The sequence below is a fragment of the Pocillopora damicornis genome, chromosome 5, assembly GCF_964200805.1.
Source record: "Pocillopora damicornis chromosome 5, jaPocDami1.2, whole genome shotgun sequence".
NCBI lineage: Eukaryota > Metazoa > Cnidaria > Anthozoa > Scleractinia > Pocilloporidae > Pocillopora > Pocillopora damicornis.
Genome location: NC_142674.1, coordinates 22988092 through 23013067, shown reverse-complemented (window position 1 = coordinate 23013067; position 24976 = coordinate 22988092). Strand labels below are relative to the sequence as shown.

General features: G+C 38.2%; 3 protein-coding genes across 5 annotated transcripts; 1 reads left to right on the top strand and 2 right to left on the bottom strand.

Moving 5' to 3' along the window:
• Window positions 1-1254: 1254 nt before the first annotated feature.
• Window positions 1255-6058, bottom strand: LOC113676496 (transmembrane reductase CYB561D2). Its single transcript, XM_027193160.2, has 3 exons — window positions 5801-6058; window positions 5331-5368; window positions 1255-3679 (listed from the first exon to the last, which is right to left on the bottom strand). Exons 1-3 carry the CDS (start codon window positions 5946-5948, stop codon window positions 3170-3172), a joined length of 696 nt encoding a protein of 231 aa, XP_027048961.2. The 5' UTR covers window positions 5949-6058; the 3' UTR covers window positions 1255-3169.
• A 547-nt stretch (window positions 6059-6605) lies between these two features.
• LOC149046030 (uncharacterized) lies at window positions 6606-15662 on the bottom strand. Its single transcript, XM_089206352.1, has 14 exons — window positions 15445-15662; window positions 14364-14483; window positions 13940-14050; window positions 13143-13254; window positions 12178-12277; window positions 11575-11630; window positions 10895-10950; window positions 10185-10310; window positions 9737-9831; window positions 9407-9503; window positions 9205-9308; window positions 8901-9016; window positions 8407-8497; window positions 6606-7852 (listed from the first exon to the last, which is right to left on the bottom strand). Exons 1-14 carry the CDS (start codon window positions 15587-15589, stop codon window positions 7691-7693), a joined length of 1491 nt encoding a protein of 496 aa, XP_089062478.1. The 5' UTR covers window positions 15590-15662; the 3' UTR covers window positions 6606-7690.
• LOC113679623 (hydroxyacid-oxoacid transhydrogenase, mitochondrial) lies at window positions 15647-24659 on the top strand. 3 transcript variants are annotated; one of them, XM_027196589.2, is made up of 15 exons: window positions 15647-15808; window positions 16057-16094; window positions 16275-16330; window positions 16910-16963; window positions 17222-17272; window positions 18540-18643; window positions 18840-19036; window positions 19482-19502; window positions 20164-20220; window positions 21256-21361; window positions 21754-21906; window positions 22467-22565; window positions 23208-23286; window positions 23478-23574; window positions 24037-24659. In XM_027196589.2, the coding sequence occupies exons 1-15, from the start codon at window positions 15747-15749 to the stop codon at window positions 24279-24281; spliced, it is 1419 nt and encodes a 472-aa protein (XP_027052390.2). In that variant the 5' UTR covers window positions 15647-15746; the 3' UTR covers window positions 24282-24659. The 3 variants fall into 3 exon arrangements, with proteins under 3 accessions (XP_027052390.2, XP_089062473.1, XP_089062474.1); XM_089206348.1 differs by having other exon boundaries at window positions 15732-15834; XM_089206347.1 differs by having other exon boundaries at window positions 15656-15808; window positions 16057-16330.
• Window positions 24660-24976: the final 317 nt, after the last annotated feature.

Sequence of the window (24976 nt, the reverse complement as noted above, 5' to 3'; positions counted from 1 at the left end):
ATAAAATTTATACATTGGTCACTTGGGCAGAAAAGACCATTGCTTCTATATATTTATGTAGTTTCCCTTTGCAATACTTACCAGTTTTCCATCACAACACTTCTCACAACCTACGCTAAACCCCTGTTTCAAAAAAACTAATCAGTCACATCTGCTATATTGGTCAAATCACCACCACAAAAATTTGCTGGTCTGGGGTTCAATTCCTTCTAGCTAAGGTGGATTTTTTCCTTCATCCTTTACAAAGTCATATTCAGAGTCAAGTGATTAGTTGTTGTCAGTCAACTTTTCTAAGTCTGGTTTGTTTAAACTGATTGGTCAGTTTTGCAGTGACGATATTGGCTGCAATGTTTATGGTAAAAAACAGATTGTGAGCAGAATTTACTAACAAAGCAAGAAAGGGGTGAATATATAAGGGTTTATTTATTTTCAAAGTGATAGCCATACATAAATGATTACTTGATACATTATTGCAGATAGGAGCAACATTTTGTTGTTCAGTACTGTAAGGACAACTGGCTTCTTCAGTCAAACTTTCCCTCAAAAATATTTTAAACAGCAGTGCGAGGTAAAGCTAGAAGCAACAGTTGAAAAACAATCAAATGCATTGTTAACAAGCATTCGATCCTTCTACTCCTGAAGCAATTAAAACAACTGATAAGAGAAAAACATTGTTTTCAAAGCAATGACACCAAATTTTTTGGAGCTGTTCAACCTTTAACTCCCAGGAGTGACCAAGACAGAATTTCTCCTTACAATATCAAACAGACAAGTGATGAGATCAAAGAAATATATATATTAGGGGATTATTGGTTGATCCCATACCAAATGCTCTGAACTAACATCACAAGATTTATATGGCAGACAGTAAGGAGAATTACTAAAGAGATCTTGGGAGTTAGAGGGTTAACAAAGAAATGTATTCATAGCAGCTGAAAGAATTTAATACCTGCTTTTTTAACAATTGGTTCATACGTCAGCGTGCGTTCATCGAGATATGAAACACCCAGGAAGTTTGGAGAGTACAAAAGATGTGTAGGAGTTGCTGGAGGCGTAGCTGAGAGCAACTCTAGCTTCTCGAGTGTTCTCCAAACTTCCCAAGTGCTTCATATCTCAATGAATGCACAGCTGATGTATGAACCAATTCTTTTATAACATTTTCAACCCGAAGGAAAATTTTTTTTCTTGAGGGATTTGTTTGCTGACATCGTGAGCGGGCACAATAGGAGTATGAAGCATGTTCGCACAATTTGATTTGATTACACAAATTTACTAGCTATGTTATACTAGTAGTTGACAGGTTTAGTCTTCTGAATCCTTCACATTCATTACACTTGCATGTAAACAGAGTATATTTAATATATGTTATGATCTCAAGATGTTGAATTGCAAATGCTCTCCAAGACAGACAGTCTTCCTTCAACTAACAACAGCTTTAACTTTCAGAAGTGATTGGCATGTAAGTTCTCCCTAAAGTATCCCTACATTACCCTGAAAACAGGTAATGAGAATATTCAAACTTATCAGGTATAACTTTTTATCTTGATCTAACAACTAATTCTTGAAACTGATTTAGAAGGAAATATATTGCAGCTAGAGGGGAACTTACAATTGAATCTTGAGAGCTTAAGAGTTAACAAACTTAGTCAAAGTTGAACTGCTGTATCTGAAAATTGTTGTGGTGATCAGCCTAATTTATGAGTATTTTTTATGCTTTCCAAGGCTGTCCATTCAGACTTGTAGCACAATCATCATGCCCAAATGTGTAACATAGGCTATTTTCATGAAATGTAAAAAGTATGCCAAAAATATTTTTATTTGCTAGATATACTTGCTAATTTACGTTCTAAAAAGAATTTGTGAAGATTTCAATGTTCGTTCAGTTTTTAAAGCTTAATAACTGATTACCCACAATCCTTTGCGGGCGTGGCATTTGACTTTATCACTAGATTTCACTGGCCATAATGGCTGAGTTACAAAAAAAATTATATTTCAACTATCTCTAGATTTACAAAGAAGCAATTATTTCTTCATTGACATCTACAGGGACTTTGTAAATGTTATTCCTCTTTCTCTTTAGTTCTCCACACACATGCCGCACAGTGCCAGCCAAAACAAACGCACTTTTTTTACGTTAAGTTTGTATGTCATGTTTTCTTGCCTAATCCCTGCAGACATAGTGGAGAGGTTACATAGGAGACCTTCGATGTTTGTTGCTTGATTTCAACGAGAAAATCAGGCGAAGTTTAGCGTTTTCGAGCGCTATTTGTGCGGATTTCAATGTAGAGCGGGCTTGAAATTTGATCGTTACACATTGATAAACACAAAGCGAGAGTGAAGTTAGGTTTCCGATTTAGTTTGCTTTGAATATCTTCGTTTGTATTGTATGTATGGCTGTAAAACTTTGGGGATTTGTAGTCGAACACGTGAACTTTGCTTGAGAGTTGTCTCAGCAACCGAGGTGAAGTAAAAGCTGAAATACAGGCCTTTTTGCAGGTAAGTGGTGTTTGATTTTCCGTGTTTAAAAATAAACAATAACATCGTTTCCGAAACCAAAAATCACTTATTTCTTCTTTGCAGTTAGCTCTTTTTAAAAGTTACTTTAGATGAGGGTAAGTAAGTGTTTGAACCTTACTCAGACGAATCAACTTTCTTTGTAGGCGTATATTCAAGACGCTAGACCCGCACATGTACCATGCAAAGCTCTGTTGGATCTGCTGCGTTACACAAGCAAACAACAGCGACTGTCTTCAAGTTTTTTATTCCTGTTCTTTTAAAAACGAACATTTAACGCTGTCTCTTGGCATAAGGTGTATTTGAGCCCTACTCAATAAATGAGCATAATGGAAGTTTCTAATTGATGTTGTTTTGAGTACGAAATTAACCTTTATTTTCGGGTTTATGCAAATGAGATGTTACGCGTTACATTTATAATTTGGGTATATTTTCCAGTATCTTTAATATTTTTCAATTCTTACATTATTCCAAAAGGCAACAAAGTTATTTTTTATTAAACTGCAATCATCAGAGAAGCAAAATGACAAGTTTGAAAACAATCTGTCCATTGCTGATCAAGATATTTTCAAATATTTCTGAACAACCCTGAATGGGCGTGATGATCATGCTCCAAGTCTCACAGAGATGTTAGCTGAACCTATTTTCAACTAAATTATGTTCCTGGACGTCTCTTTAAGCCATACTCTGTATAAACTTGCCCTATCACAATACTGCCCAGACATATAGCTGACATTACACTCCCCCCCTGGACATAGATGTTGGTGTTCTTCACAAACCAGTTTGAATAAAAACCCAGGCAAAGAGTGATACAGGCAACAAGATACACTAGTGAACCACACATGGCATGAAGTTGTTTCAATTGTTTAGGCTTCATCATACTGGCAAGTGGTAGCTTGGAGTACAACACTCCAACACCTTGAAGAGATTGGAGACAGATGAGAATCACAGTGCATAACCCCAGGCATCCATGCCAGCTTTGAAAGTGAAGCTTGTTGTGAATATTTTTGTTATAGTAGATGGCAGCAAAGCCACCCACGGCAGCGACTACAGCTGAGGTTTCAAGTATCCAATGTAGTTTGACCTTAATGGCTCGAGGAGCTGAGGCAATGAGAGAACTTTGAGGTGAAAACATCAGGATCGCTTCAATCATCAGGAAACTGAACTACATCAAAAAAGTCTGCAGTTAGAAAAACTACTCAAGGCTATCTAATGATTCAAGGAAATTTGCCAATGTATGAGCACAATAATTATATTAGAATTTTAATATGATTATTGTATTTCCTTGAATAAGCACCAAGATTCTAATAGGCACCCTCCCTATATAGGCTCCTACCCCCTTGGTCAAATATCAAACAAGCACTCTCCCCCCCCCCCCCCCGCACTTTCTTAAGCAGTATGAATACAAGGAAAAACTAAGGCTGTGCTCTAAGGAAAATTTCAGGGAGCCCTTTGGGCTCCCAAGCGTTTTAGCTTGGGTGCCCAGGCCTAAAAGATGGTCGCCCAAATCAAAATTTCGGGGAGCCCTTCGGGCTCCCAAACATGTTAGCAGAGGTGCCCGGGCCTCCTAGTTGGTCGCCCAAATTAATAAATCAGTCAGTTAATTATTAAAAATTAAACAAACTGTTTTCGTAACGAGTCAAATAGAACTATGTGCATTTATTTATTGTTTTTATGTTCATGAAACATCGTATCCTTTGACCTCCTGAAAACCTATCGGTGAAATGTTCAAGACAAATGAGCTTTTTGTGGATTCGGTCGATTTTATTTTTAGTGCGTGATAGGTAATAACTTGTCACGACACCAAGGACAATGCGGGACTTATAGAGTTTATACCCGTTTCTAAAACAATCACAAAAAAAAAAACGTATCTTTTCTTTTTTATACATCGTGTTTTACTGGAAAAACAATCTTAAGTTATGTTTTTGCCTCGCAGACACGGCAGTAAAAAGCCGGCTAAAATATTAAATTAGCATAGAAGAGCGACTCCCGTATTTATTCAGCGATTTATTAATCGCCGACCGTACTTAACGCCTATCAGAGCAGAAGTAACAACTTCTTTTGAAAAACTAGCTGATGAGCCATCCCAATTTAAAGGAAAAATTTTAATGCTATTGGAAAAGCCGTTAAAATCGAAAACTGTGCAGCTAGTCAAGTTCAAAGTCAAGGATTATGCTACATGTGAATTCACGTGGAACGACCTTTGAACATCAACGCGCGCCCGATGGAACAACATTTTCTTTTAAAAAAACGACTCCCGTGTTCATTTAGCGATTTATTAATCGTCGACCGTACTTTACGCCTGTCAGAGCAGAAGTAACAATTGCTTTTCAAAAACTAACTAACGAGCCATCCTAATTTAAAGGAAAAATTATAATACTATTTGGAAAAGCGGTTAAAATCGAAAACTGTGCAGCTTGTCACGATCAAAGTCGACGATTATGTTACACGTAAATTCACGTGGAACGACCTTTGAATATCAACGCGCGCCCGATTGAACAACATTTTCTTTTTTTTTTTGACTGTAAATCAAGAAACCAACACCAGCCAGTCGCCCGGCCGGGCGACCAAGAAAATATTTTCAGTCGCCCGAGGCCAAATGTTAGTCGCCTCAGGCGACCGGGCGCCGTTAGAGCACAGCCTTGAAAACTGTTTCGATTGCCACATTATTTAAAACTTTTCAAGCTTCAACACAGCAGAATCAGCACAGGAGAATAAATAAGCGCTTTTGAGTGCAAATAAGGCAAAAATATTTGTTATGAAGATGTCTCTAAGATACCGAGCGAGCTTTCAACTACGGATCAGATTTTACTTACACCCAAGGCCATCAGAGTTGGATGCCACGAAAACAGACCTGAGTAGTGAAAAAAATCACGGATAGATGTACTTGTAACATTAATCAACATATTGTAGCAAAAAATTTTTATGTGTTAACTATCAAGTAAGCACAACTGGACGATGGATCATTGAAAGCAACAATGAAGTATTGGTAATGATGAACATATTGTTAGGGATAACTTCGTCTTCATTATGTAACACTGAGCTTTCGCCGAATGAAGCTCTTTAGTTCGTATGTTCTGCCTTCCGAAGGTAGGTCATGTGATAATACTAGAGCACTGTTTCTTTCAAATTTCCTCTTATTCACGTGCATATATATGTAGGCGTAATTTACAAAATACAAAGAACGAAATTCGCTTTAAGACCTTCGATCAAGAAGAAAACAAAACATTTAAGCCTAAGAGGTCTACGAAGGCTTCACGATTAAACAAAATTTAAACAAACTTACTTGATCCAGGCTGAGCAAGCCAGATCACTAACAAAGAGAGTCCTACAGCAACAATATGGACCATTTTCAAGAGAAAGCTCCTCTGATCACCGGTGTTTTTGTCAAGCACAGCAACCACTGCCTCGCTCGGGGTCATCTGTTCTTTCATTTGGAAATTGGTAACCGCGCAATTTAAGAGCGCACACGAAGCGTTCTTGTGAATCGCAGGAGGGGAGAGGGAGGGGAGTAGGAGGGGCTCGTTAGAGGAAGACGGGGAAGGGAGGGGTGGGGTAAAGCAGCTCTGTTCTGGGTACTTCTCGAGGAATTTGTCGGACGTTGCAACATTTCACCTGAAGTTAATTACGTTGTAAGAAATCATAAGGAAGATGAAAAGATCTCGAAGGCCTCACTAACCCAAGCCTTCACTTTTGGTTTACCTTCGGGCTGATGGTACGGGGGAGCATGAAGGTGTTAGAGGTCCAGGGAGAGAATATCAGCAGTTGATATTCCCATGAGGTCCAATCATAACCGAACTTCGTCCTCCTTGGTCGAGCAATAAAATTCCTTTCCAGCTGGTAAAATGTTGTTTGTCGAGAAAGCCTAGCTGGAAAACTAATACATGTTCGTGAGCCAAGGTGTGACTCCATACTGATTATGATAAACCTGAAGCTCAGTATACACTAAGGGCTAGTATTATTAACCGTACACGCGCGAGCCTCTTGGAAGCATCACGAGAAGCGAGACAGTCTCACTCTCCCTTCTTACACTCGCCCCAGATTTACTGATTGTATGAATATCCCACGTGTTCGTAAGAATATCGTAAATATTTCGCATTCTACAGCTTTAATAGCATAATTATCCGAGAAAAAGTATTTTTAGAGCACAATCATTTTTAAACATGCTAGTCCTGAAAGGTGACGTAAAATACAAATACTCGTTTCAAACAGATTTTAATTCCCCACCCCACCCCCCACCCATCTTCACCATAACTTTGCCTTCTTATCAAATACTCGACATTTTTTACCGAAAGATTTCGAACCATGCATCGTCGCTTCTCTCCAATCTTTCCACAAGCTGAAAAATTTGTTTTCTTAGCAGGCGCCAAGAATATATCTTTACCCTCTGCTCTCACCAGAAAAAAAAAAAACTTGAAAAGTCTTAATAGGAATTTTACGTGCAATTTATACGGTAAACAAACTAACTTAATACGTGTTTCAACGGTCTATTGAGGAGACTCCCTCAGTAACGCAATTACACATCTGTCGTAGTTTGTTCAAAAAGTGAAGCCAATCTGGTATCTGTTGTTTCCCTGTGGTTAGCACATAAGCTAAAACCAGTTGAAATTGATTATAAAGAAGAACGAATGATCGATCAAAAGAACTGTTGCGATGCCATTCGCAGGTTTGTTTTCATTTGCCTGACCCACCAGAGTCACTGTCGAAACAATTAAATTATATTTAATCGTTAATTATTCTGTTCGTTTTATAACCCCTGTCGACAACTGCATAAACTTACAACTCTTATTTCTGACCATTTTTCTCGTTGAATGCATGGAACAGGCTAAATAGACCCAATGCACTTTCCTAGCCCCTCTCCTGACCAAATGGTCTGCTTGCTTCCCAGGATGTTGCAAATTAATTTTGGTTTTCTTAATACTTTAATTTAAGTATTTAAGTTAGTTAAGATAGGATTAACCCTTTCACTCCAAGTGGTGACCAAAAAAGAAATTCTCCTTACAAGTGCAATACACTTCTGAGCACAGTCGTGATGAGAAGAAAGAAAATTATCAACAAGCAGATACTACTTGATTAAAAACAAGATCCTCACTACTTACTTACTAAGAATGTGTAGCCAACAGTGCTGAGAAGTTATATTTAGATCTTGAAAGTGAAAGTGTTTAAAACAAAACTCCTAGTAATCATCTCCTCGGCTGATCACTTCTTTCACTGTTGGCCTCAACAGTATTGTGTGCTCAAACTGAGCGGTGTAACAACCCTTGATGTCACAGAGGGGTGGGTAGGGATCAACCACTCCTGCATCGCACAGGCTCTTCAGAGCTATAAGATACTTTGTCTGCAAGGTAGAAAATATTCTTAGAGCTCAGTAATTTGGCAGGCATGTACTAGCTGTAAGCAGGTTTTAGTTTTAGGGGATTATACAAATTGTCCTCATTCTGCCACAAGTGGATTGCAGTGCAATGAAAAGCTACAAAAAAAAGATCCAATGAAAGACTTAAAACAAGAAGGCAAGAGTATAAGGAAGGCTTTCTTGTTTGATCCTGTTGTTTAGTCCGTCCTTTTGGGCAGTAAAGTAGTAAGATTTAAGACTTTAGTGAAACAGTCCCTGATTGGTTGTTTATCTACCAAGTTCAAAGTTATGTGCAAAGAGTTCAGACCAATCAGCAAAAGGGTGCAGTGAACTCAACCAATGAGAGAGACACATTTTTGTGTGCCTCTTTCCTGATAGTTTTTGGTAGCAGAGGCTGTCATTTTATAGAGGATACCACTCAAAGCAACAGAAGCAATTAGCAAAATTTCATAATATGATCATTCTAAATTTTTATAAAATCTGACACATGCAATTATTGTCCTGCCAAGAGAGAGATGCTATTCTATCATTGAAAGTACCTGTCCCAGCCGATCCAACCACCTCCTACAGAAGGCCAGGGTGCCAAAGTTTTCGTTGATGACATTCAGAAGTTGTTTAGCTCTGGGCAACCTAAGGAATGTAAAGTCGCGAAAAAGAGATATAGGCCAGGATTTTGGCGAGAGTATTTTCTTGGTGATAATTATAGCTGCCACTTTTTTTTTAATAGCAGTGGAAAGCTGGAGAGAGAAATTAATTAGTACTGAAGGGCTGAGAGCCCAGTAAAGAGGATGGAGGGTGGAGGGGATTGGGTAATAAAAATCTTGTCTGCCCCACCCCACCCTCCCACTGTTCACTTCAACTCAAAATCAACCATGGCTGGTAGGATAAACCATTGGGAGCTTGTAATGTGAACTTGCCTTAATAAGATGCCAGCATCACATGCCAATAAATCAAGTTCAGGTTGTGCTCTATGATGTCTCTGGGAGCAAATTATTTTATTTTCATTCCACGGCCTTGTTGCTTCAAGTCTTACCTCAAAGGAACATGTCCAACCTCAAAGTTCTTCATGTAGTGTGAACAATCCATGTCATCATGAACCACACCCTTCCCTGTGCTGCCAAATGTTTCAATAGCAAAGAATTCATTCTCCTAAAGTGAAAGAGCCTGCATGTCAGTGATGTGATCAGGACACAAAATGGTGCCAAATGGTCAACAATGCAATAGTTTCTCATGAATGCCAAAAAACATAACACGCGGGCAGAGAGGTAAAACATTCCAGTTTAAAATACAATCACAAAAAGGTAAAGAACATTTCAACATCATGAACACAAATTCACCTCCATTTTTGTAGCTTCTCCACCTTTAACTATTGGCACTGTTTTTCCAGCATGGATCCTGTATGGTGCTACAGAATGACCATTCAGATTCCTTATTGGTCTCACTGTTGAGTAAAACATATCAATTCATAATTAGCAAAGGGCTCTAGAATTATCTTTTGGATACGATACTTTTTTTTTTTTTTAAATACAATAGTCACACCTCGGTAAGTTTTTCCATCCAGTTCAACTTCATAAGATTCCATCACTTCTTGTATTGCTTCACCAACATCACAAAGCCTCACATCAATTCCAGCTTCCTGTATATAAATAAAGACAATTTCAGTTTTAATTATTAGAATTGTCTCTCTTTCTTCTCAAGACACACTAGTCTCCTTCAAAGTCACCCTTTTGGTTATTATCTGGAGAGATACCTTGTATAGACTATAAGCATATTCAAAATTCTGAAGTTAGTAGAGAATTCACATCAAGAATAAAACAAAACAAAAAGACACAAACAACTATTAAGAACACAATGAATTTAACACTGCACCTTTATTCCAGTATTTGTGGCATCTTTAACTGCAGCAAGTAGGTTGTCATATTTGGGGTTAAATGATACAGTGAAGGCACAATCTATGATTCTCCCTGAAAAGAGGGAATAAAAAAAACTAATCATTCAAAACAATCTAATAAAATGAAATAAGAAAAAATGAAGAAATTTTGATCCAAAAATTTTTTATCAGGCAGAAGGGGGGGGAGGGGAGGAGGAAAGGAGGGGAGGAGGAAAGGGGGGGGGGGTTGGGCCCTCGAAAAAACTTTTGATCCAGAATAGAGAACTTGTTACACAGAAGAGCCATGTAACAAGCCAAATATTCCAAGACAAGTAAGTTTTTAATTCTTCATAATATGTACTAACATGCCATCCTGTCATTACAATAATTTTGGCGTCAGGCAAGAAGTAAAAAACCCCTAACTTCCCCCCGCAACCCTAACCTTACCATTCACGTGAGTTCCAAAATCAATTTTGCAGACATCATCGTACTGTAGAACTGTCTTGTCACCAGCGTTAGGAGTGTAATGAGCTGCACAGTGATTCAGGGAACATCCAGTGGGAAAAGCCAAACCTAGAGAAACAAAAAAGATCTTAATTATAAGACACACTCTTTTATTTTGAGATGTCTGTTCAGTGATGCAGTTAAACTTAATAATAATAATATTAATGATAATAATAATGATGATGATGATGATAATGATGATAATATTTAATGAGGGAGCCCAACTCGCCACCACAGCAGTTTTCAGTGGGGATTGTTCAATGGGGCCCTCATAAAAAAACTTAAGAGAAACAGACTGAATATGGCCCTGTGACTTTTTTGACGCAGCATCACCTACTTCCTGGTTTCTAAGTTCTTCTTACACCATCACCCTTACATCAAAAGTAAAGGCCATGAGAATAAAGAAAACAATCAGCCATTTAAGATGCTCCAGATTGTCAAACATGTTCCCCCTGTCAGTACCACAGGGAATGTAAAGAGAACGGTGGGGAGAATCTATGACTTTTTAATGAATACCAGTCTGAGGGAGTAAAGGATTAATGACTGTTTGTAACTCCACAAAACACAGGCAGTAAATAAGTTTTACCATTTCAAATCATGTACCAAATGATTGAAAATAAAACATTTACCAGTTAATAAGTAAAATCACTTACCTGCTTTGAGTTTATTTTCATTTATGAGTTTTCTAGAAGCTCCCTCCAATTTTTCACTGCGAAAAAGGGAAAATAAACCACAAGTAGTTAAAATAGAGCAAAAACAGGAAAGTACAACGTTTCCTCTATTCCCTGCCCAGCCGAGTACAACAATTAATATGTTATAATCAAGGGACGATCTAGTACCATAAAAGATATTACTGAGCATATCAAGCTACTTGCAAAATTCTTAAGAGACATGACTGTTCACTTTCTAATCAATGCTTTTCTAGACATGGCTATTGCAAAATCTTTAACCCTCAGCCCTTTACATCCTAACATCAGTATCTATATTCTCCATACTGTTCTCTATACATTACTTAAGGTTCTGACAGGGATAATTTGTTTAGCAATCAACAACTTCTTTTGTTAGTGGTCATTTCCTTTATTTTTGTGACCTTAATGCGTGATTCAGGTGTGATATTGTACTTGGAGAAATTAGGCACTGGTTTCTCTTAGGGGTCAAAGGCTTAAACTCTGAAGATCTGATGGGAAATCCTCCCTAGACTACATGTACCAGCAGTCTCTCCTATTCAATGAAGTCTGTAAGGTAATAACAAATTAAGATCACATGATCCAGAATGGTGTACATGCCTTCCCTACCACAGTTCCTTATTTTATTTTCTAACTTTTGTCCTTACCAAATCTCAATCATGGTCATTCCTGGCTTGATAAAGCCTTGCACATACTTTCTGACCTGAGGAAAAAAGAGAAAAAAAAAATAGAGGCACAAGGAACTAAGAGAAGGAGGTACAGCATAACACAATCAGGTACTGGGAGTGTTACACACACAATCAGGAAGTACAGTACCAGGATCAAGTCTCACCCTGGCCACCTCAGTTTAGATCCTAGATCATGCCTGTAAAAAGCATGCTGGTTTCCCTATTTCTAGTTGAAGTTTTTATATAAATTAAGTTACATCTAGTTGAAATTGTATGTTTGGAATTATTTAGCCAGGTTTATCAGTGTTTCCATCACTGTCAAAATCTAGTAGCAGGATTCTGCATGGAAGCTGGAGATTTCGCTGATCAGTGATGCTTTACAAACATCCCAATATATCTGGTATACAGTACAATGATTTGCAATTATATGTTACAGTTAGTTGTAAAAAAAGAAAAAAAAAAGATGCTTTCATCCTATCATAACAATGATGTATTATTGTCATAATATCATTACCATGTGTAGTTTACTTTACCAGAAGTCTTGTACACTCAAGCTCTACAATGACTGTCTGGTCTCATTACCTGTCTGTGAGCTTCTGCAGCTTGTCGCACATCACTGTAAACGTCATTTTGTGCTCGATCTAGGGCTCTCTTTTCTTCGTTTGTTTCACGCCACAGATTGCTAGTGGGCAAAAAAAGTTGAAAATGTAACAAAAAAATTTCACTTGCTTCCTTTTCTTTCAGTTTTGTACTTTGGGAGAACAAAGGGAAAGTGCATCCAATTAGCTTATACGGTGTGTAGCTTAAGTGTGGTGACATTTGAATAAACTATTTTATTATTATTATTTTGAGTGGTATGATATTGGAAATGGAAGCAGTAAATCTTCAATCCCTTGGATGAAGATTCCACAGACATCCTATGATCAAAAGTTATCAGGGTGTAACCCTTTGGCTCCCAAGAGTCATTGACCAATAGGTAATCTTTCTTTGCTGCATCAAAGCATTGTCAAGTAGAAAGGTGACAAGAGCAGGAAAAAAAAACAATTAGAGGATGTTGCTTGAATTTAGATCAAAGTCTCAGAGCTGGAATTAACAGGAAAATTGTAACTGAGAGTGAACAAAAATGATATTGAGATATTGGCAGTGAAAGGGTTAAATCCCAAAAGACTGGAGCTAAAACAAGAGTTGTATTTTAAAACAAGTTTATAACCCTTTCCAATTTAACCCTTTCACTCCCAAGATCTAATTAGTAATTCTCCTTACTATCTGCCATACAATTCTTATGATGTTAGTTCAGAGAATTTAGTATTGGATCAACTAATAATCCCATGATTGATATTCTTCTCTATTCTAATCACCTGCCTGCTTGATATTGTATTGATATTGTAAGGAGAAATTCTGTCTTAGTCACTTGCGGGAGTGAAAGGGTTAAATTTGCAACTCAAACACTACTGGCATTGTTTAGACACCCTTCTTATTGATGATCACAGGAAAATTAATTTTATTTCATCGAGTTAGAATAACAATAAATAATTCACTATACTTACTCATCCTTATAATGCAATATTTGTCCTACAGGAAAGTTGCCATTTGGGAAAAGTTCTGATATGGCCACAGTAGGAGGATCAGTCTGCTCCCTGGCAGAGGGGGAAGTACCATCTGATATTTGGAAAGATTCAAAATTATAATCATTACTAACTACTTTGAAAGGTTACATGATCATCTTTCTGATCAGCTTATTGCTCCCTGTGCTGCCACACTCACTCCATCCCACATTTTTTCAGGGTTCTCTGGCGTTTTGCTGCAACCCAATAAAACTCTCAGGTGGACAGAGGCTTTATGAAAGTTAAGTGTTTTTCTAAAGAACACAAGACCCTGACCACTCCTGGGCTTGAATCAGGATAGTTGTCTCTAGAATCCCATCAATTACAACAAAAATAAGACAGAAATAATCCCAATTAATCTTTTGACAATTGTCATATAAACTTATTTGTAAAGTTTCAGAACTCAGATTAACTTTCCTGTGAGTCAGTTTAACTTTTATCAGATCAAAGTTCCATGGAATTCAGTTACCCTTTAACTCCCAGAAGTGTTTAATACTTAATTTCTCTCTATAATCTCCATATAGCATCCACCAAACAAGTAGTGAGAAAACTCAACTTATCAGTTAGAAGTCGTCTTGATGTAACACCAAATTCTCATAACTAATTAATGACAAAATTTGTAGCAGCTTAAGGGGAGAATTAACAGTTAGATTTTGGGAGTTTAGGGGTCAGTTTTCTTCCCTTAAATCTCAGTAGTTTACTATAACTGGTTAGGGATAAATAGTTTTTTTTTTTATTACTTTGGCCTTCCCCTTCTGTTGTTTTTGCTCCTGCTGACTTCTTCTTCTTCTTTTTCTTCTTCTTTGTAGAAGTTGTGTTGCTGGTCTCTCCATCTTGTAATTCTTCACCATCTGTGTATACAAGAAACATAATCAACTAGTTGTATTTTTTTGGGGGGGGAGGCTCAAAAATGTGTCAGTCGATGCTGCGTTAGTAAAAGTTCATCTGTCAGATGTTAAAAGTTGGTCCGTAGGCTCAAATTAGGGTTATAATTAACCCTTTCTCTTTATTCTCATTACTTATCTGGTTGATATTGTATTGATGTTGTAAGGAGAAATTCTGTTTTGGTCACTCATGGGAGTTGAAGGGTTATTAAAGACTTTGAGCACAACCACAAGAATTACACTCAAGCCAAGAGAGATGGAGTACAATGTGATAAGTTACCTGCATTATCCTGCTCTCCATTTACTTCTGGTTCAGCAGCAGGTGCTGAGGAGTCTTTTGCTTCCCCTCCATTCAGTGCTTCACCATTAGTATGTTCTGTACCATTTTGTTCACCACCTCCTGTTGTATAAAAGTACAGTCAGCTAATAAACTTACTAGTAAATCTAGCTGGAGCTTCTCCTGGTTTCCACATGACACCACTAGGAATGTCAAGGAGCTGTTGGAAACTGTACAATACGTTACTTATTCTTAATTAGATTGACAATTTGAAGTGATTTTGTTCATCTTTACATGGCCAAACAAACATGTTTACAGCATGTGTTTTATCACCCCATGTATAGTACTGTTCCACAAGCTTACAACAGGGTGTTCAGTGTGTAGTTTTTTTTTTTAATAAGCCGAAAATTGTGAGTGAGAGTTAACCAAAGTGTTGTGGTAAAATCGTTAAATCAAGAGAATAACGCGTGACTCAATAAGGAAGCGTGCTACAGCTTTTTCACGTCTTCGACATGGCCCATCTGGCCCTTTTTTATTCCAGGTGCCAACGCAAAAACAAGCAACAACAGGCACTCTTAGTCCCTCCCCCAACCACTCCAATGTCCATGCAGGCCCAATGCTGAGCCTGCAAAAATTATCGTTTGCCAATAACGGGCTCAAACCGAAATTGAAAATGGTAAAATGACTTAAATAGCCATCAAAATTTCGCAGATTATCTCGTATTTCATTCTCATCGTCTTCTGCTTAGCTTCATTATCTTCAAATCGCAACTTCTTGTCTAAAATTTCAAATGCCACCGAAATTGCCGACCTTAGCGCGCGCCATATTTGTTTACTAATACGCGATCTCATCGCGTGATTTCGTCAACCATCATTAATTATTGTGCCGTTTGAACTAAACCATGATAGTCAACGATAGGGAATGAAAGTTGCAACTATCATTGACAATCATTAACTATCACGACCGTTTGAACAGGGCATAAGAGTGGCACACGCATGTCATTTTGTTTTCAGTTGATATTTTTGTATCAGTTTTGTAATCACATTATCAACGATTCTCTGCGTGTGTAATAAACACCACTGACCCTTCTTCTTTTTCTTCTTCTTCTTTTTCTTTTTGCTCACAGAATCTCCGCCAGCTTCTTGTATGTCTTCAACTTCGTCATCTCCATTCTCTTGTATTTCGTCAGTATCTTTCAAGTGCGATTCTTCGGAGAGAACCGCCGCCATCTTAATCCCCCAAAGTGACTGAGTATCCACGTCTTATTCATACTTTGTAGCCAGGCCGAAACCGCCATCTTGGTACTCGAACCAACTCGGACTCAGTCTTTTTTCGAAGATCGTTCTATTTACAACGCTTGGAAGAACATCAACAAAGCATTCCGCAATGGCTTCGATGAACCTTCGTGAGCAAGCGTTACGTTTGATGAGGCTTGTTGCGACAGCATCGTGAGCATCAATTTCGTATTGATAACGTAATGATACGTCTGTAGAATTTTGTTTATCTTGGCGAGAGGTATAGAAAGCCTTCGACTGGACTTAAAATTTGGGAGGGGGTGTGTTTTGCAACACCCTCCCCCCCTAGCATGTGAACAGGCTCTCCGGCTGGAACCTGTTCAAAGGCTACCACCTCAGTGTCTCTGTAATCTAAATTTTCAGAAGGATCGGAAACATTTAATTTTGCTCTATTTTTGCAGATGCAGATGCCCTGCTCACTCTCAAAACTTCTCACCAGGTTTGGAGGCCTATCCTTGGGTCTCTCGGTCTTTATTTTCATATTTTCAATCTCGCTATGTAATTTCATTTTTAAGGAATGTGAAAGTTCCGCATCAAGAAATTACCCAATTTACTAATTCACCCGCTTCTTCTGTGAATTGTTTTGATCTTCTTCTTCCTCTTTCTCTTTTTTGTTTAGTACCAAGACTATCATCTGCGGCAAAAGATCATGTGGAGCCAGAATGTGCTTTTGAGGTTGGCAAAAACCTTACAGTATTTATTGAGCGGTGTATTTGTTTACTTCACTATACTTAAGTGAAACCTTAACAAAATTTTGTAACATTTTATTTTGTGCCACTTTTTGTGATTGTATGCCATTTTGGAATATAAGGAGAAGTAGATACCCAATCAAAAGTCACTCAGAGCTTTTATCAGTGCACCTGTTTTGAATAGGTAACAGCAAAACTCCTAGCGAAACCTGAAGAAATGCCTAGAGGCAGGGCAAGGAAGTACTTTCCCATCCATTGCAATATTCCAAGTCATTTCATGCTTTGTAAGCTGTGATAAGTTTTAAATGAGCAGCTACATTAACCCCTCACACCCTCAGATCAGTTTGCATAATCTCCATACTATTTTGCATACATATTTTATGGTACTGACAATAAGAATTTGTTTAACAATGAAGAAATTCTTTAGTTTTTTATAATTTCCTTTATTCTCATCACCCTGTAGGGAGAAATTAATTGCTAGTCACACTCAGATGGCTTGAGAAATGACTTAGCTGATTTTTTTTGTCTTTAGATTTTATATGTTTTTTTTTTGTTATATTTCCAGGTGGCAAATTCTAGCATTAGGTATGGAGAAGGAGTTACTAGGGAAGTTGGCATGGTGAGTTTGCTGTCGCTTATTGCAATTACACACCAATACTGTGTTTTTACTGTATGTCCTTTGTTTAAATTATATGTAATTGTTTTATTTTCTAACATGACCCTTTTGTGGCTCCCTGAGACACTTGTTTGTAAAGAAAGGCAGACAGATTAAGCTTTGAACCAAGAATAATTATACTGAAATACAGAATTCTTTGTGAGCATGATTGTACTTGATATAACTGCAAAGATATGATTCAATCTGCGTTGTTTTGAACAGGACTTTGAAAACCTTGGGTTGAAGAATGTTTGTGTGATCACAGATCAAAAGGTACAGGAATAGGTTATGCTCAGTATTATTTTTTGTGTAAATAAATTAATCATTACTGTTATAATTTCCTCAAATGTGATTGGTGCATCAGGTATTTTATTCTTCACTAATCATTCTTTACAGTTGTAATCGCACAGTGTAATCAGACAGTTGGCTCTAATTGGACACCTGTAATGGGACAGTTGAAGCAGTCAATTGCACTAAGTCCACTCAGTTTAACCCACCAATAACAGTATTGCTCACAATAACCATAGCAACAACCACTTATCCTGAAAACAAACTGGGGAATTGTTAAAATGGAGGACTTTTTTACTATAATCATTGTCTTTACCAGAGATATATTTGTCCCAAATGTATTTGTTGTTTTTGGTCATTGTAATGGTTATAATTAATTTGTAACAGGACTTCACGTCGTCCAACTCTGTTTGTAATCATATTTGTGATTGACAAATCGGACTCCTGCTTTGTAGTTGTCCAATTTTGTTAATCACATGATGATTGCAGACTGAATTGGACTCCACTCAGTCCTATTACTGGTATGTTTTATATTTTGTGTAAGTGAATTAATTAGAATCGAATTCATTAGAAGAGGGTAACTGAACATTAACCAAAGTTTATCATTTGACAATTTTTTTATTTAAAATAAGAGATTTTAAATGAATTTTACCTCCTCACCAAATGACATCAACTGTTTTTATCAAATCAACTGGAAACTTCTTGCAAAATACAAGCAAAACTTGAAGTATATAACTGGGAAAAAAACTATCCATCCAGAGGTTTACATGAGGGGACGCAAATCGTCTGCACTGTAAGTACATATCACAATTTACGAAAACTTCATTATTCTTGTGAAAAATGATGGGCGTCTTATTGAAACTTGACGACAAGTATAAGCCGGCAAAGAAAACAGTGCAAAAGCAATTATCTGTCACATCGATGTCAGCAGCAACAGGATTATGACACCTTACAGGAAAACCGCCTGGAGCGTTTAAAAAGTCCCATACATTTTCTTAGACTAAAAGTCTAAGAAAATGTAGGGACTCTCCGGGATACTTACAGTACAGACGATTTGCGTCCCCTCATGATGATGTTAATAGATTTTTGTAAATTTTTGCATGGTACAACACTTAAAAGCGATTTTGATTACGCAAGTAGAAAAATAGTGTGGTGATCTTGATCAGCTAATGGCTGTGAAAGGGTATTTTAACTTAAATAGAGATAAGAACATGAAGTGAAAATGATTTTAAGAAAGGATATTTTTGTTTAGCTGGTGACTCTGCCTCCTGTCAAGGAAGCCATCAAATCCCTTGAAACCAACAAAATCAAATATGAACTTTTCGACAAAGTTAGAATTGAGCCAACTGACTCCAGGTAAGTGTTCTTTCAGCTAACTATTATAGATAATATTAATAAAAAAAATTCATTGATAATTAGTAACACTTAATCAGTGGACAAGTGTCTGTGAGATAAACTAACCTGCAGATTCATTGGAGACCAGTTTTGTTCTCTGGTTGATTATTATTCAGTATTTCTTATTTTTTGTTTTCCTTTAATTTGTTTTCTCCAGTTTCAAGGCTGCCATTGACTTTGCCAAGCGGGGTAATTTCAATTCTTTCCTGGCCATCGGTGGCGGCTCTGTGATTGACACTGCCAAAGCAGCCAACCTTTATCTCTGCCATCCAGAGAATGATTTCCTGGATTTTGTAAATGCACCTGTTGGTAAAGGAATGCCTATTGACAAGCCTTTAAAACCACTTATAGCAAGTGAGTGGGTTAAATATGAGTAAGGATGTTATTTATATTTTTTTACTTTTAATTATCTGACTGGATTAAAAATTTCTGTACCAGGTCCTGTACATCTAACATTGCTCACTTTTAAGCCTACAGAACAAGCAACTTAGCCAATCTTGCCCAGACCTTGAGTCTACTCACCTGAGAAAAAAAATTTAATAAGGTGGCCTATTCTGTAGGCTTGCTTACTCAAATTTGTGAGCTCAAAACTCCCACAGACTCAGACTTAAACCCTTTTTAAAAATCAATTTTTGGCCGTATACTTTCAGTCAAATCATTGTTTTATGCCATTTTAAAATCTATATGTAAGTCAAGCTAACAGATTTTTTTTTGAAAAGCAAACCTTCCCTTTTCAATTAATATTTTTTATCTTGGTTTAAAATTATTGCTGATTAAGGATGTGTGATTTAATCCACAGTCCCAACTACTGCTGGAACAGGTAAATAAATTGGATTATTTTTGAATTGTTGTTGGATTCATAACCAGAAAGTTATATGATTTGCTAATTGGCAGGGGGTTTTGTATTAAATACCACTCCTGGGTGGATCCAAAATTTCAGAGAGGATTGAGTGCAAAAATTTTGTCAGTGGTGAGATACCTGAAGCCCTCTACCTTCCAGCCCCTCCCTCACCAACCTCCAGATAGAGCAGTGAATCACATCTATGGAGCTGCCATCATTAGTACCCTGGGGATAATTTTGGGTTTTAAAACTTAAAGTTAAGGCTTTGGAAGACAGACTTAAACAGCATTGAAATCTCTTAACTCAAGAATTGTTTGAAGGGACATTCATGTGGTGTGGTTGTCTGAATGGGAGAAGTCCTGAGAAGGACTGCAGCTGGTAGATGTGACTGATGTTTCGATAACCTGAGTGGAAGTCATCCTTGACTTCTGATGATGACTTCCACACAGGTTGTCAAGCAAACTTCTGTCACAACCATTGACAACAGTCCTTTCCAGGACTCCTCTGACCCGGACGATCAGACGACACAATCAAATGTTACTCCCGGGTTCAAATCATTCATAGTTGAAGCTTTTTTTAACAAACAGTCTTGTATATCCTCTCTCTTTAACGATACACTTTTGTTATTAACCTGTTATAGGTAGTGAAACGACAGGAGTGGCTATTTTTGACTACGAGCCCATGAATGCAAAAACAGGTATTACAATTTCAGCGCATTTCTTTGAGTACATAACGTTTGCGTGTCGTAAAACGTAATCACGACAGCCAATCAGGAGAAAGGAAGATAGCGCAAGTAGCCAATTAGAATGGAAAGGAAAAACAAGCCAGCTGCCTGAAGCGCGGGAAAACGCGAGTAGCCAATTTACGATTTTGGTTAGTTTTGAACCTGACTGGTGGAGAGGATGAAGCGAGTTTTTTTGGACCAGTCACTTGGCAAGGGAAAGCAAAACCAATGCAATATGCAATCCTGGATTACTTCTTCTCGTGTGCTGCTTTTTGTTCTTAGCACACTCTTACGTCATCTGTGATCTAGAACTGATGATAAGCTAAATTATAAGCGCATTTTTTATCTTACTTATGATCTATTGGAGGACAGACCCAGCGATGACATTTTTCATATCATATAAAACGAAGATTCTATGTTGCCGTGGATCTGCACCGTAATAGATCACAAAAGACTCAGAATGTGGTAGCAACATCACACAATCGGCTGCGTCTTTTTTTTTTTTTTTTTTAGATCGTACACGTCATCTGTGATCTATTACTGGACAGATGCACAGCAACATGGAATCTGTTTGTTAAATAACCCTTTAACTCCCAAGATCTGATTGTTAATTCTCCCCTCTAGCTGCAAGGACATTTCCTTGTAAATAAGTTATGAGAATTTAGTGTTAGATCAAGGTAACAACTTCTACCTGATAAGATAGAGTTTTCCCAATACCTGTTTGCAGAATAATGTATGGATATCACGGGGAGAAGGTCCATGTTAATCACTTGTGGGAGTTAAAGGGTTAAACAGAGACGCATGGAATCCATATGTTAAACAGAAACGGACGAAGTCCATCACCTTTATCATTCCACCTTTATTCCGCCCAGCCGTTCAGATATTTTTGGTGTTGGTTTTTCGACATCCAATCTTTGAGCTACAACGAGATCAAATGTTTCACTGCGCGCAACGTAAGGAAAATTTTTCCTCAACTTACATCCTGTCTATTTGATCGTCATTTTTCAGGCATTGCAAACAGAGCCATACGTCCAACGCTAGGTATTGTGGATCCACTACATACCCTGCACATGCCTGAGAGGTTAACAGCTAACAGTGGCTATGATGTATTGTGGTAAGATTTACCAAAGAATCCACAGTCCCCAACTTTTGCTTGAGATCTAAAGAAATACTATAGTTATAAAGGGATATCGTAACATTTAATTTATAATCTTTGGGCTTATGTGATTTTATAAGGAGTTTTGGGTGGGCTGATAACTTTGGGTGAACAGCCGTAAAGTATAGTCGGTTCAGAAAGCTAGGATTCGTAAGAAAATATCTTTTTGGATAGTCTACTTAAAGAAGACTTACAAATGTTAGGACTTTTAATGGTAAGGGGTGGAAGGATGGGGAGTTACCCGTTGGGGCTTATAACTAGAGTGTCATGTGATTATTTGTTTTTCCTTATAGCATGTTTTTTTTCATGTATTTACCTATTTATTTTCTTTGCTTGTTTGTTTTTTATAGTCATGCTATCGAGTCATACACAGCCATACCTTATCAGAAGAGAGGACCACGCCCTCTAAACCCCAACATGCGGCCAGCGTACCAGGGCAGTAACCCTGTCAGTGATGTTTGGTCCAAACACGCTCTCGGTATTGTCGCTAAGTATTTGAAAAGGTAACATACTAATACTTAATACTCCTGGTTTTTGTCCAAGAAGTTGGCCGAAATCCCCTCCAGGACCGAAAAAACCGCCGAGGCTTGCAATCAAGACCGTAATACCACTGAGCTTAATTAATTTTTCACGACAACCGAAAACCGACGGCCTTTCAAACGAAAAGCACCCAAAAACGGAGAGGATAGTTACACCGAAAATGAAACGCTGAAGAATTTGAGGGAAAAAAACGAGAAACTAATCAAAAAATTAAAAAAGACAACCTCATGCCCTCTTTCTTAAATAGTATCCCAGAAATTTTTCGGAGTTTTTTTCGACTTCGCGATAATACATTTTGAGATTAACCTTTCATACCAAGCAACTGGATCACAGCGCCCGTTCAATTTTCCCGCGCTTGGCGTAGGTCACGTGCGCGCTTTGAGTTCTGATTGGTTCATATTGTATGTTATATTAGTTGTGATTGGTTGTTGTAATTGTTGTGATTAAGTTCAAACGCGTACGTCAGCACAGCGGACACTCGACTGAAACTCGTCCTCAGGTAACCTTTTGTTGTCTTCTTTAGATCAATTAAGGACGCAAGTGACCTTGAAGCAAGGTCCAATATGCACTTGGCAAGTGTTTACGCTGGTGTCGGATTTGGAAATGCCGGGGTTCATCTTTGGTAACATCTAAGTTTCTTTATATGAGGGTCTTTAGAAAAACAGTCAACTTCCAAAATGGCTTCCTTACTGGGTAAACAATCAATGAAACGCCGATAAAACTTAAACCAAATGTGATTTTGTCACTCGCGTTTTCCCTCGCTTCAGGCAGTTTTCTCTTATCAATTTTTGTCCTCATTGGCTGCTTATGATATTTCACTTTTGCTCTGCTTGGCTGTTGAGATCACGTTGACTCTGGGTTTACGAGGCTCAATCAGAAATCGCCCCAAATCACTGACTGCTATCTTGCGTTACTTTGCACCAAACCAGTGTTTCGTTACGCGGCTCGGTAATTACGCGCAACTTTTCCACTTCACCTTGATTCAAAATTACTAATGTTCGTTCCTTTACGGGAACGAAGAAACCAACAAAGTTTGCCTCGCTCCCAACAAGATGGCTTCGTAGCTCAGGTGGTAGTCGTACGAGTCCGAATCCCGTCAAAACCTGAATTTTTTTTCCTCTGGCTTCTTTCTTGCATTTTCATTAAGTGCAGTCCACTAGAATCCCGTCTTTAGTTGGTCTTTCGTCGCTAGGTATCCAGCTTCCTGATTTTAAAATTCTAAATGAGGAGAAAAACTAATTAAGGTGTTTTGCCTTTTACTCAGTCATGGAATGTCATATCCTATATCCGGCCTCGTCAAGTCTTACAAAGCCAAAGATTATGAGGTCGATCATCCTCTTGTGGTGAGTAAAAAAATTATTTTGTTGCGAACACAACACGCAGTTTCGCTATCTTGCAACTCAACCTCAAAATTATATTTTCAAAGCTTTCATCATCAGGTGGTAATTTTCACGATACTCTTCCCAAATCTGATTGATATTTTAGAAGGAAATAACACATTTATTGCTGTGTGCGTTATGTTTTTATTCGTCAGCCTCATGGTTTGTCCGTAATAATGACGTCACCAGCAGTATTCCGCTTCACTGCACCCTCTTGTCCCGAGAGACATTTGGAGGCTGCGCAGATTCTCGGTAAGTTAAATGATGTCATTCAATAAGTTCTCTTAAATTAAAAACGTTGTACGTGTAAAAGGGAATCAATGTCAGTATTTTAGTAACTGCACTCCTTCCCCAACCCAAAACCAGTCACCCAACTGATAACAAGGGTTAGGCGCGCAATTACTCAGATACTGATATTGATTCTAATAAGGCAAGCTATATCGGCGATGGGGTAGCGTGTGAGAGGTTGAAAACAGGACTGCATTGGTTTTTCACCACTGACTTCAATCCACAGTGCGAGAAGCATTTTCCTACCGCTGCCAGAGGAAGTATTTTTTTCGAATATCTTAGAGTTTTTGTTGGGTAATTCTGCTGTTTGATTAATATTTCTTGCGAACTGTTTTCATCTCCTATCTCGTTTTGCTTATGCTGCGGTCCATTCCCGCCATCCTCTTCGCAAACTTACTTATCCTGACACCTTTTTTTCTCATTAAGGCGCAGACATATCTAACGCAAAGCTCGCAGACGCTGGTTTACTTCTCTCCGACACGCTCCGTGATTTCATGTACAGCACAGGGGTAGATAACGGGCTTGCAGCCCTCGGGTATAAATCTGAAGATATTCCAGCGCTTGTCAAGGGAACATTGCCTCAGCATCGAGTGACAAAACTTGCCCCTGCCGGGGCCCCAGGGGAAGAGGAACTAGCAAGACTTTTCGAGGACTCAATGACCTTGTATTGATCAGATCACTTTGTGTCAAGATTGGGGACTGAAGTGAGGAAAGCCTGCGGTCGAGTTTTGCCTTGATATATCAGTATGAAAGGATAACCAATACTTCCCGGTGGAAAAGATATACAGTGCAATAGGTAGCTGTCGGAAGTTGATTCAAATGTTGGCGAGGAATTCTTACTCGAATCTGAGGCAGTTACATGTACCCGCAGCGGTTTTTCTTGTCTCCCACGGACTGATTTTCTAATTCAGTCAGTTAATCAGCCAAATCACTCAATAAATCAATCGACTGATTTATCAACGCGTTTATCAATGTGATTTAATGGAATGTGAGCCACAGGGTCATGTGTAAACTCCATAACAAATTTTATTAAACTGGATGAAGTGATACCGTATTCTAGTCATCAACTACAATAATAAAACAGTACGCAATCATTAAATGATACCACGATTTTGGTAGACCCTCCTGAATACAGGACAGGGCTCCTTGTTAGTGGTTGGTCACTTGGGTGAAAAAGCGCGGGCAAATCCCGTGCAGTATCGAAAGCATCGATGTTTTTTGCTAGTACCGATATTTTCCAAGTAGACCTCGGTATCGCTGGTTTCGAATTTTCGAGTCAACGGTGCCTAAGGCAACGTAGACTCACTGGCGGTATCGGTATCGGCCCATCCTCAGTAGTTTGTTATTACCATGAACAAAAGTTGAA

Coding starts and splice junctions, on each gene's coding strand:
- LOC113676496 (XM_027193160.2), bottom strand. CDS start 5,948: ATGAAAGAACAGATGACCCCGAGCGAGGCAGTGGTTGCTGTGCTTGAC. Junction 5,369..5,800: donor GCTTGCTCAGCCTGGATCAA/GTAAGTTTGTTT, acceptor TTCACTACTCAG/GTCTGTTTTCGTGGCATCCA. Junction 3,680..5,330: donor CAACTCTGATGGCCTTGGGT/GTAAGTAAAATC, acceptor TTTTTGATGTAG/TTCAGTTTCCTGATGATTGA.
- LOC113679623 (XM_089206347.1), top strand. CDS start 15,747: ATGGCTTCGATGAACCTTCGTGAGCAAGCGTTACGTTTGATGAGGCTT. Junction 19,037..19,481: donor TTTAAAACCACTTATAGCAA/GTGAGTGGGTTA, acceptor TTTAATCCACAG/TCCCAACTACTGCTGGAACA. Junction 22,566..23,207: donor AATGCCGGGGTTCATCTTTG/GTAACATCTAAG, acceptor CCTTTTACTCAG/TCATGGAATGTCATATCCTA.
- LOC149046030 (XM_089206352.1), bottom strand. CDS start 15,589: ATGGCGGCGGTTCTCTCCGAAGAATCGCACTTGAAAGATACTGACGAA. Junction 10,311..10,894: donor TGAAAATAAACTCAAAGCAG/GTAAGTGATTTT, acceptor TTGTTTCTCTAG/GTTTGGCTTTTCCCACTGGA. Junction 9,309..9,406: donor GGATGGAAAAACTTACCGAG/GTGTGACTATTG, acceptor TTTACTCAACAG/TGAGACCAATAAGGAATCTG.